The sequence below is a fragment of the Crocuta crocuta genome, unplaced genomic scaffold (genome assembly GCF_008692635.1).
Source record: "Crocuta crocuta isolate KB4526 unplaced genomic scaffold, BGI_CrCroc_1.0 scaffold246, whole genome shotgun sequence".
Classification (NCBI taxonomy): domain Eukaryota; kingdom Metazoa; phylum Chordata; class Mammalia; order Carnivora; family Hyaenidae; genus Crocuta; species Crocuta crocuta.
In genome coordinates this window covers 2693388-2713142 of record NW_027531902.1, presented here as the reverse complement: position 1 = coordinate 2713142, position 19755 = coordinate 2693388, and the positions used below count along the sequence as shown (strand labels likewise).

Below are 19755 nucleotides of genomic sequence, written 5' to 3'. Positions count from 1 at the left end.
TTCCATTGGCCCCCATCCCGAGACCTGTCTTGCCTCTAACACCTTGGAGGGGACGGGGATCAGGGAGCACTTGTCCTTATGTAGGTGCCCAGCTCAGCAACTGAGGCATCCTTTTCTCAAGTTTAGCACCAGCTATTTATTCTGACAAAGAATTGTTAAAAACAAACAAACAAAAAAACTAGTGAGGTTACTGTTTGGCTTCGTCTCCAGAAACCAATCCCTGCAGTTGGCAGTTATTTTCTGGACTTAATAGATGTAGGAAGAAAGGATCGTCATTGATTGTCAAGCGTTTGACAGAAAATGAGAGGACCTCTGTGTTACTGAGGTACAGCCCCCCACACGAACACAGAGGCGTCCGCGTCTGCATCACAGGGGTAGGGAGTCTAAAAGGCTGCGCTCAAAGCCGGGCAGACCCAGCCCTCCAGAGCCAGCAGCACCAGGCAACTCCCGCCCACAGTGCTTAGGAAGGCAGGCTGACCTTGGGCCCAGGGTGCATGGTGGAGGCCTGGGCCGCCCCCACCATTCAGTTTGCAAGGCCTCCCTAAACCTCCGCTCCACCCACGGGTGATCACAGAGGCAGACAGCGATGTGTACACAAGAGACATCACCCTGCAACCCCAAACACTTTAGGTCAGGTGTTTTGTTCCAGAAGACACAAGTAGCACCCATGGGCGGAGGTTCTCGGGATAGATTTCAGTTTAGAATAAGGCAAAATATTGTAACTATTAGACATGCCTTTAAGTCATGAGCTCTCCCTCATAAAAGGTGTTCAGGCCAGCGCTGGAGGGTCGCCCCCCTCAGAAGTACTGTTAGGGCAAGTCCCGCCTTGCTCAGGATCCTAAGATCATCTCCACTGTGTCTCTGGTTAGTTCCAAATGAGCGGCTCCCCAATTGGAGCTGAAGGCCGAACACATGCCGTGGCTGGGGTTGGCAGCGGCAGGCTTTGGGGAGGGCCTGATGCTCATGCCAGGCCTGGAAGGCAGGTGGGTAGGTTTGGGTAGGGAGGGAGGGCTCCAGCATGTTGCATGGTCCAGAAAGTTCCCTTTACCTGCAAAGCAAACGCGCTCCTACTTAACTGGCTCTCAGAGTTGCAAAGGGGAATTAATTATTGTTTGCGATATACTTTAAGATTCCCCGATGAAAGACCTTGTATAAATGCAAATTATTATTATTGTCATTAAAGGTGCTAGACGTCTGGCCTGCTGGCTAATGCCCCACTACAGCTCTGAGCAGAAAGGAAAGCAAACTCCAGGCAGAAAGTTTGCTGCGGTTGCTGCAGAGCGCTAGCAGTGAGGAGGAGCAGGTCAAGGAGGGCTTGGCCCATGACTGCGAAAGTGAAGCCACCCAGCTCTGACCAGAATTAGCATGCAGCTGTCTGCTCCAGGAGCCAAGTGTCTGTGTGCCCCCCAGGGCCAGGGCCCTGCTCAGGTGCATTCCCTGATCCCTGCAGGGTCCAGCCGTTACACTAGAGCAGGAGCTGTCTGTGACCGAGTGAGTGAGTGGTTGTCTGCTGGTCTGAAGGATGGAAGGAAGGTGGCCAGGGTGGCTGATGGCCACCCAGTCTTGGGGTCCTACGTCAGATCTGGGGACAAAGGAGAGATCTAGAAACCTCAGACATGTGTGATATCTCTGACAATGCTTATTAAGGCTTTGAGAGAACCCCTCTAGCAAAGCACAGGGAGAGGTCATTCATTAATTACTGTTTCCACTGAAGACACTGTCTCTGGCTAAATTGGTTGGATTGCTACTAAAGCGATGATAATAATAATAATAATAGTGGATAGTAGTGCTTTAGACCTGGAAGTGAACTCAGAAGCCATCCCTTCACTTCACAGATGAGGCATGTGGGGCGCAGAGAGGTGAGGTGGCCCATCCCAGGTCGCATAGCCAGTAAGAGGCAGAGCCACGATCACCCTTCAGGCCTCCCCATTCCTAGTCTGCAGCTCAATTATGTCAAGATAATAATACCTCCTGTTTTATAGCACTTTACAGACATAGTACCTCTCAACAACCCTGGAGAGTTTTAAGATGCCAAATGACCTTAATATTAAAAGACCTTCTGCCCTCTGCTCTTCCGGGGCTCATCACTCAGAGAACATTTATGATGCCTCTTATGTGCACCTGGGTAGATTGCACATGTCCTTCCCGCACTTTCTTTTCCTTCTCACAGACTTTGAGAGTAGGCCTCCTTCTTCACGAAGGTGCTTCAGTTTTCCAGGAACCCAGGGGACAAGCGAGAGGGAGGCCACGCTCATGCTTTTGTCCCTTGTTATTGCAGTCACAATTCTACTGAAAAGCCACCCAGTGCAGGTCCCTAGAAGGGGACTGAAAACACCAGCCAACACCTCTGGGCACACAAACCTCCAGGAGGGTGGGCCGCTTAGCGGGGGTTTGTAAGAACACATGTGGGTGTGATGGGAGCTGGCAGTAAGTAACTGACTTCATTCCTGGGCTGTCGGCAATTCCAGTGTTAGTGACTCGGCGTCACACAGAAGCCCCAGAGGTAAGGCCCCGGCCTGCTCCTCCTCTCTCTCCTCCGGAAACCATGGCAGTGTGGAAAAACAGTGTCCTCGGGGATCCAGCAGCTCTGGGTTTGTACACAGTATTGCCACCGATGACCTGGGTGATCTTAGAAGTGACTTTGCATCTCTGAATCGTAGATTTCTCACTGGCAGAAACAGCTGCTGATACCTCCCCAGTGGGAGGCCTGTGAGGAGAAGTGAACGTAGATAAAATAGATGGAAACAATGAGCACGATGTCTCGCATGTAGCGGGCACCCCCTTCCTTTGTTCTTACGGCTTCCAGGTTTTATACCGCAATCCACGGGAAGATATTTATTTTATAACCTAATTCCGTATTTATAACTAAAACAAAAGTTTCATGAAAAACTCTTACCCCTCACCACGTGTGATACACTCTGCCTTTATTTTGTTTCCTTTTCATGCTGGTTGGGACGCCCTAAATTGATTTCACAACCCACGGCAACCATTATACCAGTCCTACGAACCGGCATGTTGGATACCATGCATGAATCTCCTGTAGCCACGCTGTATGTCCTTCATGGCCTCGCAGTCTTCCCTTCCAGCCCTTGCTCTCCGTAACTGACACACGGGGCCAGAGCTATTTGTGCTCAGCACACCCAGGGCCCCGGGCTTGGTGCAGAGTGGAAAGAACCCTGCGGAGGCTGCCTCCTGCCAGCCTTCTGGAGAACTTTGCCACACGCCCAGCGCAGCATAGCCCACCAGAAGTTTCTGTTAAGGCCACTGCAGCCCAGCAGGGAGGGCAGGCCTCAGGCAGCCTCTCCCATTGAATCATTTCTTCTTTGTGAATTGCCTCTTCCATCTGGAATTGAATCTTCCATCTGGAAGCCCCGGGAGCCAGACATCTGGGGGTCTTATTTTAGCTGCCAGGCAGGAGGATTAGAATGGAAAGAAGAGGGACCATAGCCATCCTTGTTGCCCCCCACCTCGGTCTGCAAGGGGTACCTGTAAACACCCAGCTTGGGGGGTGAATACTCAGAGTGCCAGAGTGATGAAAAGCTGGCCCCGGCAGCCATGGAAGACATGAGCTGCAGCCTCCAGAGTCTGAGTCTAAGTGGAGAACCCCGATCCCCAGCCAGGCAAACACCACTTCAGAGCTCCAGGGAGACTCTAGGGAGGATAGGATTGTTTATGCCCCAGAGAGTCCGTCTCCTAAGTGGTTCCCTGGCCCTGCGGGGGTCTGGCAGTGCCGAGCGGGAGCCTTGAGGCACAGTCCCCACTGGAGTGTGATTCGGGGCCTCGGACACACACTCCACATGGCCAACGTGGCTGGGACCCCGGGCACTTCCTCTTTCAGGTCTATCCTTTGGTGTTTCCCCCTTCGCTGACTAAGAAGGGGAGAATCATCTGTGACCTTGGCATTGACTCACTGCCGTCAGACAGGGGGTCGCTTCTCCCCAGCACAGGTGAGCGCAGGAGTAGCCCTCATCCTGGCCAGGCCTGGGGAGGGCTCCTGGCACCCTTCACGGGCATCCACACAGCCGTCTGCAGGAGCCAGTGCTCATTTCCTCTTTGTGCAGCCCTGGGCAGGGGGAGCAGAAGACCGGTGCCCGCTGCTGAGGCACCTGCCTTCCGAGGCACAGTGGGGGACACAGGACGAGCACAGGCCTGTGGCTCTGCTCTGGGTCCCCAGGCACTGCCACACTCCCCAGACCCCCCACCTCCACTGTCTGGCTTCAGCCCAGCCAGGTGCAGCCCATTATCTCAGGGGATATTCCCTGAGATAATTCCCCCACCCAGGGGCCCAGCCTTTCTGAGTGGCCACAGGGTACCCCCTCCTCCCAGCCTCTCATCAGTTAGGTTCAGGATGCAAACAGCATCAGGCTGAGAGGAATGCGAGGGAGGACTACCCCCAGCTCCTGGGCCTCCAGCCTTGGAGGGCCTTCATCCATCCATTCATTCATTCATTCATTCATGCACCAGGTTAGTATCTGCTTGCTGTGAGGCCCACAGGAAGGTGAGCAGTACTGGGCACTAAGGATGTGCCATCCCTAAATTCCGCCATCCAGAGACTTACAGAGAAGACCTATGCTGACACCTATGATTATTGTTTGCTGTGTTCAAGGAGCCACCAACTTCTCTGGCTCTCAGTTTTCCCTTCACTGTAGTGATTGGACTGTATGACCTCTGAGATTTCCTTTTGTTCCAAAATATTACAATTCTAAAGCGTCTTTAAGCCAAATGTCTACATTCATTAGAAATACTGAGTTGCTATGTGTTAAGCCCCATACACAGACCTGGGGCACCAAGGCAGATGGATATGACTGTCCTGCCATCAGGGAGTGTATGGTGGCTGTGGGAGAATGGAGTATGGAATATGACAGATGTGTGCACACAGAGATGGCACGCAGTGGAGGATGGCAGCCCTGTGGCTGGGGGAGGCTCAGGAGCCCATAAGGACTACCTGTCCCTCCCTCTCGTTTGGCCAGCTGACCTTTCCTGTCCTCCTTCACCGCCTTCTCGTGCACCGTGCCAGAGGACTCCAAGGGGGCAGAGACACCTGCAGTCCCTGGGGACAAGGCCTCACCCCTGCAGATGCAGAAGCTGGCTGCAAGCTGCTGTGGCCCAAAGGAACTGGCCAGGCTCCAGAGGGCCTCCTTGGAGAGAGAACCACTAGGTAATTTTGATCATTTTAGTAAGCATTTGCCAATACCCTGTGATTTAGAAGGAGCCAGATTCCATCCCAATACTTTGATGTCTAGAAATGGATCTCGGTCGGTTGGTTGTTGAAGTCCTCCTAAAACAGCATTTGATTTAATTCAACACATACTGAGACTACAGTCTCAGCCATCAGCAGTCTCACAGGCGAGGAGCCCGAGCTGCACAAGACATCGTCTAGACACCAATCTAAACATTCCAGACTCGAGGCAGACCGTGGCTGGGCCTGAGGTTGGAGGCCCAGGGTGCCATGGGACCCAGCGGAGGGAACATTGATTCCAGCTGAGGGTGGGGGCTGCCACCCAAAGCGTGAGCTTGGGATGCTATGTTCCCAGTAAGAAATCAAGCCTTTGCATCTCAGTCATGTTGATATTCTTGTTTCTCAAGTTTGGACCCCCTAAAAATGAACCAGGCGTGCTCAGAGATAGGCACATTTAGGGAGACTGTGAACCAGTTACAACCACTTGTTTGTTCCTAAAGCCCATGCCAGGGAGCCAGGCGGATATTGCCTGGGGCGCAGCTACAAAATAAGCTTCTATTGTGCCAGTCACTTGCCCACCAAGGCGCCCAGAGTCAGATAGGCAGACTTCACAGGGGCCTTTGGAGGGTTTGGGGTGAAGGGCATCAAAGTAGAGGTGGGACTCCTCGCAGAGATCCTATTTTAAGGTTGACTCCTCTGACACGAGGAGAGTAACCTCAGATGAGTCAGTATTTACAGTGGCCTGTCCAGGACAGTGAGGACCAGGCAAGACCACGAGAAATGATTAGCAGGACTTTGTCTCACTATTTACAGGACTGCTTTGATTTTCAGACCACAATCGGTTTTCATATGACTGATTAAAAACATGTGCCAGTTGAAGTCACAGCTGCAGCAGAAAAGCAAGGAAAGAAATGGGCCTTAGATGTCTTGGAACTTGCCTCTTTGCAAAAATGCATTCTGACTTGATTCATATTTCCTTGATTTCCTGACAACGAGGGTCGTGTCCCCGAACCACTTCTCCCACCCCACCCCGCCACCACGTTGGCCTGACTCTGGCAGACATCATAAGGCTCGTCTCATGATCGCCCAGAGAAAAATATTTTCAAATTCCAGAAAGAGACTACCGAGTCCCGTTTCGGAAGAAGACAATCGTTTAGGCTTTTTTGTACGATGCTGAGTCCCAAGGGAGCGAGGCTGAAGGCAGTGAGACCCCAGGGTCTCCTGCCTGTGGGAAGATGCGCCCTAGTGGCACCGGGATCAGGGCACCATGGGGCACGTATCTCCACTGAACTCACCAAGCCTCTGTTTTCCTGCCTGCGGACAGACAACAGGGCTTCCTGCCACACTGGCAGCCACACTCCACCTGCTCCACATGGTCCCTTCCCCTTCTCCAGAGTCCCCAACCTCATTGGGCTTTGTTTTCGGTTTCTATTATGATCTTCTTAAAGCAGTATCGATCCGTGTGTTCAGATGTAGATCTTTATTCTTTTGGAAAGATCCATTGAATAAATACGGAACTACAATTCCAGTAGGGAAACCCCTGTTGATGAGCCCTTTTTGGGCACAATTCCTAACTGCCTTCACCCGAAGGCCTCTGCAGATTTCCCTGATGGTCCCTGGGGTAACTCTCCAGGCCTCCAGAGACGCTTCCCCAGAGCACACTGATTATTAACAACTTGCTGTGGGACCTCCCCTCAGTGGGATGGCAGAGGAATGGCTGGGGAACTGGCCTTCCATCCCTGTCGTGTGCGGACCGTGGTGACGCTAAACAGCTCCTCAGAGCCCTGCAGCATTTTTCGCTGACCCTGTTGTGTTTGTGAGAAGGCGCCTCAGATGATAACAGCCGCCACGACCGCCTTTCCGCCCTGCCACCACCTGTGACACGCTGGGCCCTGGGCTTGGCTAGGGCCCCAACTTAACAGATGAAGAATCAAGACACAAAGAAGTTAAATGGCTTGCTCCAAGTCATGTGGGTATCTCTGAGCCATAAGTGGGTGGCACCAGGAGATCATCAGGTATAAATCTTCCTGTTCCAGGTGAGGCACTGAGTCCCAGTTCCTGATGACACGACAAGTCAAGGCCTGGACTTGAACCCATGTCTCCGTGGCTCAGTACTCTTTCCACCTGACCCACTGACTACCCCTTTCAATACACGTTGCCCTGAGCAGAAGACCTGTGTGGGGACTCAGCCAACTTGGACACCCCCATCCTGGGCCGCCAGAGCCCTGTGATTCTTAAACATCCCTCTAGTTCACAGCTGCAGCTTCCTCTCTGACCAGGCCTTTGATCAGAGCCACACACGGAAACACACCCAGCAGCTCGAGCAGAAGACAAACGAGGGTGCAGATGCCTCTGACCACAAAGCCTGCCCTTCGATAACCCAAGTACACCACTAGCAGCTCCGGGCTGGATTTCAACAGATACACGGTGTCCTGACAAGTTGGGGTGGCCGTCCGCTCCTGACACTGGCCATCTCTGCCTCCAGCTGCCCCTCCCAATGTGATAAGTGAGAAGTTACCCAACAAGCCATGGCGGAAAGGATGAACCGAGGGTGAGGACCCTAGGTTTTTCCACATAGGGACTCCCTCTGCCACAGCCTCAGAGCCTCTCCCCTCAGACCCAGCTTGGTGCCCACGGTAACCGTTGACATCTCTTGATCACCTGTTATGCCAGGCACCAGGCCAAGTGCCTACTTGGGCCATCTCATTGCCTTTAAAGCAATCGAAGGTTATTTTCCCCCTTTTGTAGTTGAAGAAATTAAAGCTGGAGAGGTACGTCACTTGCCTGAGCAATAGAGCCGGTAAAGAGCAGTGCGGGCCCTCGGGCCCAGATGTGCCAGCTACGGAGCGCACTCTACACTCCCCACCTCGTCCTGCCCGGCCCACAGCCTTCAGGGCCCCACTCTGTAGATGAAGGATCCCACTCCTGGAGAAGGGAAGAGATTTCCTGCTGAGCTTGTTCCCGGACGCCTGGGCCGAGGGGTCTGTCTGCCTGGCTCCTTGTCATGCCTGGGAGCCGAGGCCTGGCTGGGAGCCACTCCTGCTCTGAATTTATGGAAAACCTACCCAGCCTCAGCCTGGGGTCCATTCTTTAAGCTTTATTCTTCCTACTTGAGACTCTGGGATTGGACTGAGCTGTGATTTTATAAAACCCAGAGCAGAGGGACTAAGACCAGTGAAGAGAGTCAGAACCTTACTTTGTCCTAAGGCGCATTCAGCTCAAATTTGGGCTAAAAATAAATTCCCTTCCAGCGTGAATAGAAATGATGAGTTTGACTGACTCAGGGCCTCTCTGCCCGCGGGTCCTCCTGGCCAGTTAGTGGGGAGGTGAGGAGACCTTCCCTCCCCCACCCTGCCTCACACTTGCACTTTAAAGCTTGCCATACATTTTGTCTTTGGGTCAGAGGTTTTTTAAAGGTGATAGATGACTAGCGCCTCTGGCAAGCTGTGCCCTGGGCACTTCTCCATTTTCTCTGATAAGAAGTGAAATAAATGAAAACAGCACTTTAAAAAAAATCTATAAATGGGTGGGAGCCAGTTGTCATTTTCCCCTTTCTCCTCCTCCCTCTCCCTGAACTGGCGTCGCCAGGAGCCCAGTGGGGCTGCTAGCTGACAACAGCTGGGAGCCTCATGCCTTTAAATAGCCCTTCTCTGCACTGCTTCCCCTTGGCGTCATGCAGCTCGCCCTGGAGGGAAAGCCCAGGACAGAACAGGAAACTCCAGAACTTTTTGAAGAAGGGAAGAACTTGTTCTAAAGCTCGCTCCCTCTTGCCAAGACCTTTTGGTCTAAGGAGCTGGTACTGTGGCAGCCCCTACCCCACAAGTTTCCAAGGAGCAACAGCTGATCAGATTTGCTTTGGGACCCATGTGACCCACTGCCCAGGGGCCGCCCCAGTCAGCCCCGTCCACTCAGCGGTGCCTGTCATGGGGCCAACTTGTAACTTGGGGAGGGGCCCCCACCCAGGCCAGCGGTCCTGGGATTGGTCATGCTCCACTGGACACCTTAGGCAGCAGAGCAAATACCGTGGACGTTGGTGGCAGCCTGTCAATCCCTGACCCTCGAGGATAGACCACCAGGCTGTCCCCCAGCGAACACACGCATGTCGCTGGTCGAACAGCAGCAGATGAAACATGGGGGAGGAATGAGTGGCCCGCACCCTGGGCGGTGGCAGACAGTGACAAGATTCCCTTCCCTCATGGTCCCATGCAGGCATCACATCAGGTTGGACTCATCGCCCCTGCTGGCGGTGAGAAACAGCCCAGGGCCTCCCCTGCCTTGCCAGCCTCACTCTAGGTCTGTGGCTCTCTGGACCCCATGGAGTCCCTCCCGTCCATCAGGACAGCTGTGGTGGTGCAACTGGCAGGAAAGGGCTTTGAGCTCTTAGGTCTCAGAGACGGTGACTGTGTAGCCAGCTCAGGGCCGTGTTAGGCAGGATGTGGATAGAGGAGGCTGCTTTATCCTTCTAATTGTTGGCATAATTGGAAGTTTGAGAATGGGCTGCATTCGCTGCTTCAGTACCTACATGTCACATGTGTCTGCTTTCTGAGGCTACTCTCTCACCTTCTTGAACAGCATGTAACGGACATGCTTTAACTCCTCCTGCAAACCGGTGGCAGTAGGTACCTTAATCACAGCCACGAAGGTCTTGCTGAGCGCTGCCTACAGGACGGCCTGCGGGGTCACCAAGGATATGTGCTCCCTGCTTTCCGAGGCCCGCTGCGCAGCCCAGCCAGGAAGACATATAGCGTATGTGACAGATAGATGCTGGGAGCAGATGCTCTGGCCTGAGCACGGGTAAAGCCCAGAGGTGGAAAATGGCACATGTGAGGAAGAGCAGGGGGCCAGACTGGAGTGGGGGGCTTGCATCCTGGACCGCGCATGGACTTCGGGGAGTCTGTGACCTCCCCAGTTGCAGGCGGGTGGGCGGCATACCCACAGTTTTTCTGGAAGAGGATCGTTAGCTCTCTTAGCTTCCAGGGAGGGCTGCATGAGCCCCAAAATGTAATGGAAGAGCGGAAACAACTTTTTTAACATGTTGGAGCCACATAGTGAAAACCATGGCGTGCCAGGCTGCAAGTCAGGGGAACTTCCAGTAGCGACAAAGACCCGCACTCGAAGGAAATGTCTCTAGTCCCAGCAGAAAGGTGAAGTAAGCCTGCCCCTGGGGGAGAAACAGCCGTCTGCAGCAGTTTTTGTTTTTTGTTTTATTTTAAATAATTTATTGTCAAGTTAGTTTCCATAGAACACCCAGTGCTCATCCCAACAAGTGCCCCCCTCCTTGCCCATCGCCCCCTTCCACCCCCACCCCATCTGCCCTCAGTTTGTTCTCGGCATTCAAGGGTCTCCCACGGTTTGCCTCCCTCCCTCTCCCCAACTATTCTTCCCCTTCTTCTCCCCCTGTGGTCCTTCGTTAAATTCCTCCTAATCCTCCTATACGTGTAAACATAGGGTATTTGTCCTTCTCTCCCTGACTTATTTCGCTCAGCATAACACCCTCAAGGTCCATCCATGTTGCTACACGTGGCCGGATTTCATTCTTTCTCATTGCCATGTAGTACTCCATCGTATAGATAAACCACATCTTAATCCATTCGTCCGTTGATGGACACTTAGGCTCTTTCCATTTTTGGCTATTGTTGAGAGTGCTGCTGTGAACATTGGGGTACATGTGCCCCTGTGCATCAGCACTCCTGTATCCCTTGGGTAAATTCCCAGCAGTGCTATTGCTGGGTCCTAGGGGAGTTCTAGTGTTAACTTTTTGAGGAGCCTCCACACTGTTTTCCAGAGGGGCTGCACCAGTTTACATTCCCACCAACAGTGTAGGAGGGTGCCCGTTTCTCCACATCCTCGCCAGCATCTAGAGTCCAGCAGTTTTGTTGAAAGGTAACAAGACCTGGAGCCGAGGGTTGTCCCAAAGGATGGAGGGACATTGTGGAGGAGGAAGAGGAACATCAGGATGAATTCACGACAGGGCTTGTGGGAGCCGTGGAAACAGGGTTCTGTTACAGAAGCACAGATGGGCCAAAGCACGTCCAGAGACATACTGTTGAGGAACCCTTCATTCAGACGACACTGGTTTGAATCACAGAGACATCCAGGTCACGGTCCCGCAGGTGGCCTGAACATGGGATGGGAAGTTTGGGAGGGAAATGAGGATGGAGGCCGGGATTGCGCGGCTCTGTGCTACGGGAGCCAAGCCTGAGAACAACGTCAGGCATGAGGGGCATGGGGGGGAAAGGGGGCAAGATGGGAGGGTCCCAGTGAGAGGGCCCCTTGGGGGAGCACGGCGAGGAGAAGGGAGGTAGGAGACTAAGGATGTGGAATGTCACTGGGAGGAGAGCTTCCTGAGAGAGGAGGTAGCACCGAGGCCGCGGAGGCCAGGGCTGCAAAAGCCAAAGTGGCGACATTTGAAAGAAGTTTCGGTAGACTTGGCACTGGGGCAGCGGGCAGGCAGTCAGGTGTCATTGTAACTTCCCCCTTGGGACCCCAGGACCTTTGAGTTGTGTAGGGCTACTCACCTCTGCACTGAAGGAGCTCCGTTTGCGGCCTTTGTGGTACTGGTGGTGACAGGGCCTCTTGGTGGCCTGTCCTAGTTCATGTTGTGGTTCTGAGTGAGCCACTCTGGCTAAGTAAGTTGTGACTGCTCTGGCCTCGTGTGAGTCAGGGGCGGGGGAGAGACAAGTCAGAGGTGAGCCCGGTGACCAGAGGCAGGGGGTGCCCACCCTGCCCCTCCACTTCCTACGTCACCTTTTGTCTTACGGCAGAGCTTTGAGTTCCCGGCTCACAGCAAGCCTCCCCGGGCCCCCGTCTCTGCTCCAGCTGTTTCTTGCCTAGAACACCCATGATGCCTACTCCCTGCCCCCACCTCCACCGACTGTGCCAGCCTGCCGCCTCCCGGTACCTCCATAGGTGCCTGACCGCCTCGGTTGGCATTGCTTATGTGTTTGTCTCCTCCCCTAAACTGGGATCTCCTGCAGGGCAGCGGCCCCGTCTGGGTCATCATGAAGCCCCTGCATGGCAGAGTGGGCCCGTGGAGAACATGGAGCCCGTCTCCACAGATTTGAATCTGGGTTCCAGGAAGGCCAGACGGTCTGCCCCAGATCCTGTCGCCAGTCTGACTGACCAAGGAACGTTCTCTTGGTATCCAGCCTGGCTTTCTGTCCAGTAGGCCAAACCGCACATATGTTTGGAAGTAAATGGAGACCATGGAACCCTTAGAAATCCATTTTATTAGACCCTCTTTGTCTATATGAAGTCAAAGATCCAACTGAGTGAAGAGTACAATTCTCTTTATATTTCAGGTCACAAAAACGACGGGGTGGCTAGCTTGGCCACTCTCTGACTTGTGGCGGGGATCAGGCCCCTGTCTTTGGCCCGGGAAAAGCAGAGGGAGGCTGAGCACTGATGTCTAATAGGAACTGGCCGCCAGGAAGGTCTGCCTACAGGCCCTTTAAATATCCACACAAGATAGCGCAGTGGTGAACTGTGTGTACCTCCCTTGGAAAAATCCAGAGGGCTTTGCATCAGCAGGGAAGGGAAATCCAACCCCAGATGCACGAACAATAAATAACAACTGTTCTGAGTTAGCTTGAAAGCTCTGAGTTGCACTTTTTTTTCAAGTTGTTTGTGCTAACCACAATTTTTTTCTCCCCCTCTTTCCCACCAGGGCTTATTTCAAAACCTTTGTCCCTCAGTTCCAGGAGGCAGCGTTTGCCAATGGAAAGCTCTAGGAAACACCAGCCTTGAGAAGTGGCCAGCCAGACTGCTCCGTCCACATGCGTGTCAGCACATACGGCCGCTTCCTGGAAGCCACTTGGAACGCCTTCATGGCAGCGTTTTGCTCCCACGGCGGCTTTGAGCGCCCGCCTGGGACCCAGACTGAAGCTGGCCGGCAGCAACCTGGCCCCCACCTCCGGCTGCTCCCTCTTTGTGTCCTTCGGTATATTTCTTAGTTGGAAGAAATAAAATCACAAATTATGACAAAGTATTTTTCCGGGGAAAGGGAGACACCACAGATGCACACACCCTTATTCCAGCAAAGCCTTTGTGTCTGAGACCTTGTTAAAGTTTTAAGATTATACCCCCTCTTTGCTTTTATTCGTCCCTAAAACTAGTGTCGTGTGTGTGTGTGTGTGTGTGTGTGTGTGTGTTTCACACCCAGCATTTCCCACTTGGGGCAGTTCTCCATCGAAAAAGGAGCTGCCTGAATGAATCTGGCCACTTTGCATGGTTTCACCCCCCCACCCACCCAGCCAGACCCAAGGCTGGGGCTCAGGAACATCTGGGCTCCAGCACCCCCACCCTCACCCCTCCAGCTCCCTGAGTGGGCGACCCGTGCACAGAGTTGGCTGAACCTGCCAGGGAATCCGTCCGTCCTTCTCTCACGTCACCCCTCCCTAGGCCGATGGGAGCCCTGCTTGGGCTCATGCAGCCCTGTGCAGCTCCTACCGGGAGGCCAGAGCCTGGGTGTTGGGGGCCGTCACGGGTGCGTATGGGTGATCCCCAGCCTCAGGCAGCTGGGGAAGCCACCCTGAGCAAGCCCCCTTTTTCCTATAGTTAGGGATTATGGATTGTCAGAACTGTTCTTATTTCCACCCCCAGCTCCTCGCCCCTGCTGCCCCCTTAAGTGCACAGAGGGAACTAAGGCCCAAGAGCGACAGAAACTCCAGCCAGCTGGAGGGGAGCAAGCCTGGAGCTGGGGGCCAGGCCTCTCCAGACCATCCCGCCACTTCCCGTAGCCCCCTTACAAGTTGGGCACAGCCACCCTGACCGCTTTACAGGATGGCCACTTTCGCTTAGCATTGTCCTGTCCTGAAGGCTTTTAGCACAGGACGCAGGACCTGCACACGCAGGTGAGAGAAGCCAGCAGCCGGCCTGCGCCTGCGGGGCCTGTGCTGCTACCCCCCCACCTCCTTCCCAGCCCAAGGTGAGGCCCCGCCCACCTGTAGGCATTCACGGGGCCTCATGCTGCTTGGTTCCCCTTTTACCATGTGAGCCTGAAAGGGGACCAGCCCAGAGGCCTTGTGGGGACCCGTGAGGGGCCCCTTCTCCTTCCTGTATTGTCCAGCACCCAGGAGTGGTCCCAGGAGGCAGGAGAGTGGCTGGGACAGGACAGAACCACCCCCCCCACCCCCCCCCCACAGCCAGTCCCAGCTAGAGGACCGCCCAGCTCCGGGTTCTTACATCACGTGGGTACTTTGCCCCCTGCCCTGAAACCTTGGGAACTCCCATGCCAGAGTCCAGTGCCCTGTGTCCACACCCTACCTGTGCCAGCTGCTGTCTGTGTGGCCTTGAGTAAGTCCCTTCTCTTCGTGATACAAGGACTTGGCTCATCAGGAGCCCCCCGGGGAGCTTTTTGAAGAGCTGCTGCTCTGGATGCCACTACAGTTCTGCTGAATCAGGTCTCACCCGTCAGGGCCGGGACATCTGGATTGTGATAAAACTCCCGGGGGGGTGGGGGGGGCAGGGATGATTCTCTGAGCCCTGAGCCAGCTGACCACTCTGGAGCCTCTTCTGCCCCTGGCCAGCCGGCAGTCCATGCTACCTCCATGCGGCGGCGGGCCAAGCTTCACTCTCTCCACCCCATGACGCTGTCACTTAGGCTGTGGCCACGGCCCCCCATAGAGGGGTGCGGATAGGGCTCACTGCCCACAGTTGACTGAGTCAGGGCTGCAGACCCGGTTAGGGGATTCCAGCACCGGTTCCATCACAGGGTGGTTGGTAGTTAGGGGGCGGGGTCACACGGCCTGGACCCTTGGCACTTCAAACAGCCAGTCAGTAGCAACACCAGCCAGCGGCGGGCAGTGTGATCTGGGCCTCCCGCCCGTGCCAACCTCTAGGGGCACCTATCGGCTCAGGCCACCAGACCGCCGACGGTACACTGTGCAGGCGGGCGGTGAGCCCGGCACGTGCCAGCACACACTTCGTCTCGGCGTCCCGACAGCAGGCCTGTGAAGCAAGCCCCTGGGCAGATGTTTCCACAGATGAGGGAACAAGAACAGGGAGGTTAAGTGACTTAACCACAACCACCAGCCAGCAGTTACCAGAGTCAGGATTCGACCCAGGCCCCGGGCTCTAGACCCTCAGTGCCGCGTCAGGTGTATGCCCACACCTCTCTCGCAAAACAATCCTTTCCCAGCAAAGGCTGACGTGCCATGTACAGGTCTGTGAACATGAGGAGTATATGACTCTTAAAGGGACTTTTATCTCCTTTGCCACAGGGGGAGGGTTTGGGCTGATTTTCTTAGGAGGATCCAAACAGCAGAAGGGGACTATAGCCACTTCGTATTGCGAATGCTAAGGATTCACAATCAGCCTTTGTGAGTTTTCTCACTGCCCCCGACAGCAACAGAAGCCAGTGGTGCTCATAAATGAGTGACAGTCACCTGTGTGTTTGTAAATGCTTCTTGCTAGTTCAGCCCGATGGTCACACGTTGTACCTGTGTACAGTGTGCAGCCCAGGACTAATTAGTAAATGGCTGTAAAATGCTTTGAAGAAGAAAAGTGTCGTGTATGAGAGCACATTATTATTACCTCATAAATCCTGCCTCCAGCTCAGTCAGCCCTTGTCATTTCGGTTGAATCTTTAACTCAGCACAGACGAGGAGAAGGACTCCGATGTGTTGACTAGTGATACCCAGGCATCTTCTGGGAGGCCCGGGGTGGAGGTGCAAGAGACCGGGCCGCCCGCGTTCAGCCTTCTCCCAGCCACTCGGCTTCCTGAGGACCCACCGCCTCCAGCCTGATGGGGCTCATGACAGAGCCAGTTTGCTCCTGGGAATGATCTGGAAAGAATGTGAACTTGAGGAGAGACTTCTTTTTTTAATATTTATTTATCTTTGCGAAAGAGAGAGCAGAAAGAGAGGAGCAGAGAGAGAGGGAGACACAGAATCCCAAGCAGGCTCCAGGCTCTGAGCTGTCAGCACAGAGCCCGATGTGGGACTCGAACTCACGAACCGCAAGTTCATGACCTGAACAGAAGTCAACACTTAACTGAGCCACCCAGGCACCCCGAGGAGAGAGACTTCTATTTGACTCCTGGTGCTGCCCACTTGGTGGCTGGCAGGCAGCTCTTCAGGGATTTAAAAAAGGACAAGAAAAACAGGAGAGTAGTGATTTGCACTGTTTGCCAGTTTCCACGGTGTAAATACTCCCACCATGATCGATTTCAAGCTACCAATCTGAGGTCACTGGATGCAGACGTGGGAAGAGGATGGGAAGGGGAGGATGCTTGTGGGAGCTTCTGCCGGAGTCCACAGATCCCAGGGCGGGTCTTCCTTTAATCTCTGGGAGTCTTGTTTTCTCATCTGTAAAATGGGAGCAAATATCTGTCTCCTACGGTTGTGAGGATAAAATCAGAGATGTCCGTAAAGCACCAAGTACGGTGCTTGGCCCACAGGAAAGTTTGATAACAAGTGGCTATTGCTATCATTATTGCAGACCAGAAAGATGATTTTCTGATGTTGACTTTGGCCTTTTTCTGAAAAGTCAGAATGCCCCTGTTGAGCAGTGCTGCCAATGAATGTGGCCTTTGGAAGAGTGACCCTGTCTGGATCACTAGGAAGACGAAATTATGAGTCATCTTGATCTTAGCGAATGAGCGCTGGGAAGTGTCTGTGGGCGTCCCCACCCCCGCCACACTTCGTCACGCGCTGCTCCACGTAGCGCTCGAGAACAAACACCCGAGTGACCTGCTTATTCACCTTGGAACCTGCTCTTGCAGGCAGGAAAATCAGAGCGGCACAGGTCACTTTTGTTTCTGACTCAGTTTCGGTTCCTGACGGCCACCGACTCTTTGTTTTGGAGGCATAGCCTTGGTAGAGAAATAACCACACTCGGCTGGCCTCCTGCTTGGGCCTATAAATAGTGCCAGCCCCGAAGGCTGCCCCAGTTCACGGGGACTGGCCCATCCCACGGCTCTCCTACACACCATCTCATCGTCAGATGACGACTCATGCTGTTGGTGGCATCATACTCCACTCATTGGCGCTTTTTGAAATGAGAGCGAGAGAAGAAACCTCACCTTTATGGTTATGCATCTATAGTAATTATGCATAGTGCCAATAGAGTCATAGGAGAGGGGACCAGATGCGAGTAGAAATGGGTGCTGGGTGGGGGTAGTGGTGCTAGCTGTCCTTACGGAGCTATAAATGGCGTTCCGTGCTAGCCACTTTTTGTACGTTGTCTTTTTGAACCCTCAAAGCAACTAAATGAAGTAGATGTTCTTCTCCCCATTTCACAGATCCAGAAACTGAGCCTCAAGGAAGTTAAATATCTCAACTGAGGACAGGAAGCTTGTATATCTACCTATTCATTCATCCTTGCTGCCTTCTGCCTCTCCTTCCCTTCCTCCTCCTCTCCCTGTCCATCCCTCCCCCTCTTATTACCCAAAGGCAACGAGCCCAGGACTCAGTTTCTTTCCACTTCCCTTATCAAGCTTCTCCACGTGGAGAGAGATTGATTGGGCATCTATTGTGTACAAGACATTCATATCCTGGTTTTTGCCATTTTTTGCAGGAGGAGAGGGGTTTGGGGTGGGCGGGCCTGGGCCAGATCAGGGGGAAGCCAGAGTCGGGCCTAGGTCTGCTGTTCCCAAGGCCTCACCACCCGGGGTTCTGGGTATCCCTGTGCCCTCGACTATAGGACTCTGAAGCAGTCCTCGTGCAGGCAGACGGGCCTGTGTGGCTACAGGACATACTTAGTTAAAATAATGACCTGATATCTGGGGAAACAAGATGGGAATGACTGCGGCAGTTGTTAAGGAAGGCCAGGCTATTTCCAAAAGCACAGGATCCACGACTGGATTCCCGGGCAAAGAGCAAATACAAAAGAACTCCAAGGATTATTTCCTAACATAACTCATGTCCTTCTTCTTCAAGGCTCCCACGTTCCTCCTCCATTCATCTGACCCCTTTGGAAGAGCCACGCTTTATAAGTCTGAGAGGTCAAGCTTGGGGTTATGATGAATTATGACTAATTGTGGCAATAAAAGTAACCCCACAGGCAACCCAGGAATGACCAGAATGACCCTCCCCAGGCTCGGCCAGCTGCCGTCTTGGGATGAGCCACGTGGCGTGTGGAAGGTGTGACAGATATGCATTCCAGAACAGAACCCACCATCCACTGCTTCAACACCATCGAGGAGCAGTCCCTCCATAGAAGTCTCTTCATTCCAAAGAGTCTCTTTGGACTGTCCCCTTTGAGCTCAGTTAGGACTCACCCAGGAGAACTCATCCCTTTCAGCTCCATGATCGCACTTGGGCTGCAGCACGGGACTCCCCAGCTCGCAGTGACCTCTGGCTGGCTCAGCAGGTGCCCTCAGAACTAAGGCGGTGGGTGGGTGCTATAGTGACAGAAGCCCTCTCGAGCATCATGCATGGGATCCCAGGCCCTGTCTCGGTCCTCCGGCCCTGCAGAGAGCGGATGGGCCACCACTGCAGGGAGGCAAAGGCAGGCGTCAGGGCTCTGAGGGCAATTCCCAGGCAGGCCAGAGATCATCTGGGAATGAGTGCCACCTCCCCGGGGTACGGCTTCGGAGTCCGTCGTCATCTGGGGGCATAAGGTCAAGTAGGTTTATGGAGGGATTTTTCCCAGGGCTCATTTCATAGCCCAGCTGGGGGCTGGTGTCACGCCTGGGGACAGGAGACGGGGGACAAGGGTCAGTCTGGGGGAAGACTCTTCGGAGGCTCCTTCCTTCACTCACACACACGGCCCGGGCTTCAGCCGGCTGCTGCCCCTTCTGCCTCAGTGCCTCTCCTGGTGCTCCAGCACCGGCCCCGGTGGGGTGGGGAGGCCTCCGCACACCCGGGCGGTCAGCCTGCGTGGGCTGGCGGGTTGCACAACCCAGACAGCTGCCTCCACCTGCCTCCCCCCACCCAGCTTTCCGCCCGCACAGCACCAGCACCTCAGGCTGCCCCCGCCCCGGGGTGCCTCCTCTGCTTTCCCTTCTGTCACCCGGCACCAGCAGCCCCCCAGCCTTGCCCGCCCCACGTGCCAGCAGTCAGCAGCCGGCGGCCACGGGGGAATCACAGAAGTAGCGCAGAACTACCCCGACCGTGGCCGGCTTCGGTGAAACCAAGCCCTTGGCTAACTGGCTTGTTGTGGGAGATGAGGCCCACGGGCTCTGGAGCCGGTCGGCCTGAGTCAAATGCTGCTTCCACCACTTAGTAGAGGCGTGGACTTGAGCAAGCCGCTTGACCCCAGTTCCTTTCTCTGCAAAATGGGACTCCGGCCTCCATCGCGGGCCTGGCCAGTCAGAAGGGCTCCGTGAATTGGGACACGTGAAATGCTTGGACCGGCACTGGCAGGTCGTGAGTGCTCAGAAAAGTGTCTCTGATGTCTCTCTTGCCACTTAGATTTTGCCCAGGTTAAGCCTTGCCTGCTCTTTAGTCCTTTCCCTTTCCTGTCCCTGCTCTTAAGCTTCAACTGACCACAAAAAAAACAATCCTTTTTGCCCCTGCCTTACAGGCATGTAGATGCCGCTGTGTTTTGGCCACTCCTGGGGCCAGCGGTCACGCCTCTGCCAGCCCCACAGCCCTCCTCCCGCACCGCCCCCCTCCTCCCCTTCCCCCTCCTTC

At 54.3% G+C, this 19755-nt stretch overlaps 1 protein-coding gene across 1 annotated transcript in view; it reads left to right on the top strand.

The window, feature by feature from the left end:
• Nucleotides 1-13166, top strand: part of BABAM2 (BRISC and BRCA1 A complex member 2) — a 397283-nt gene extending 384117 nt beyond the window's left edge. The window contains exon 12 of the mRNA XM_077774132.1: nucleotides 12846-13166. Coding sequence (XP_077630258.1) covers nucleotides 12846-12909 — 64 coding nt within the window. The 3' untranslated portion in view covers nucleotides 12910-13166. The remainder of the gene's footprint in view (nucleotides 1-12845) is intronic.
• The last annotated feature ends 6589 nt before the right edge of the window (nucleotides 13167-19755 follow it).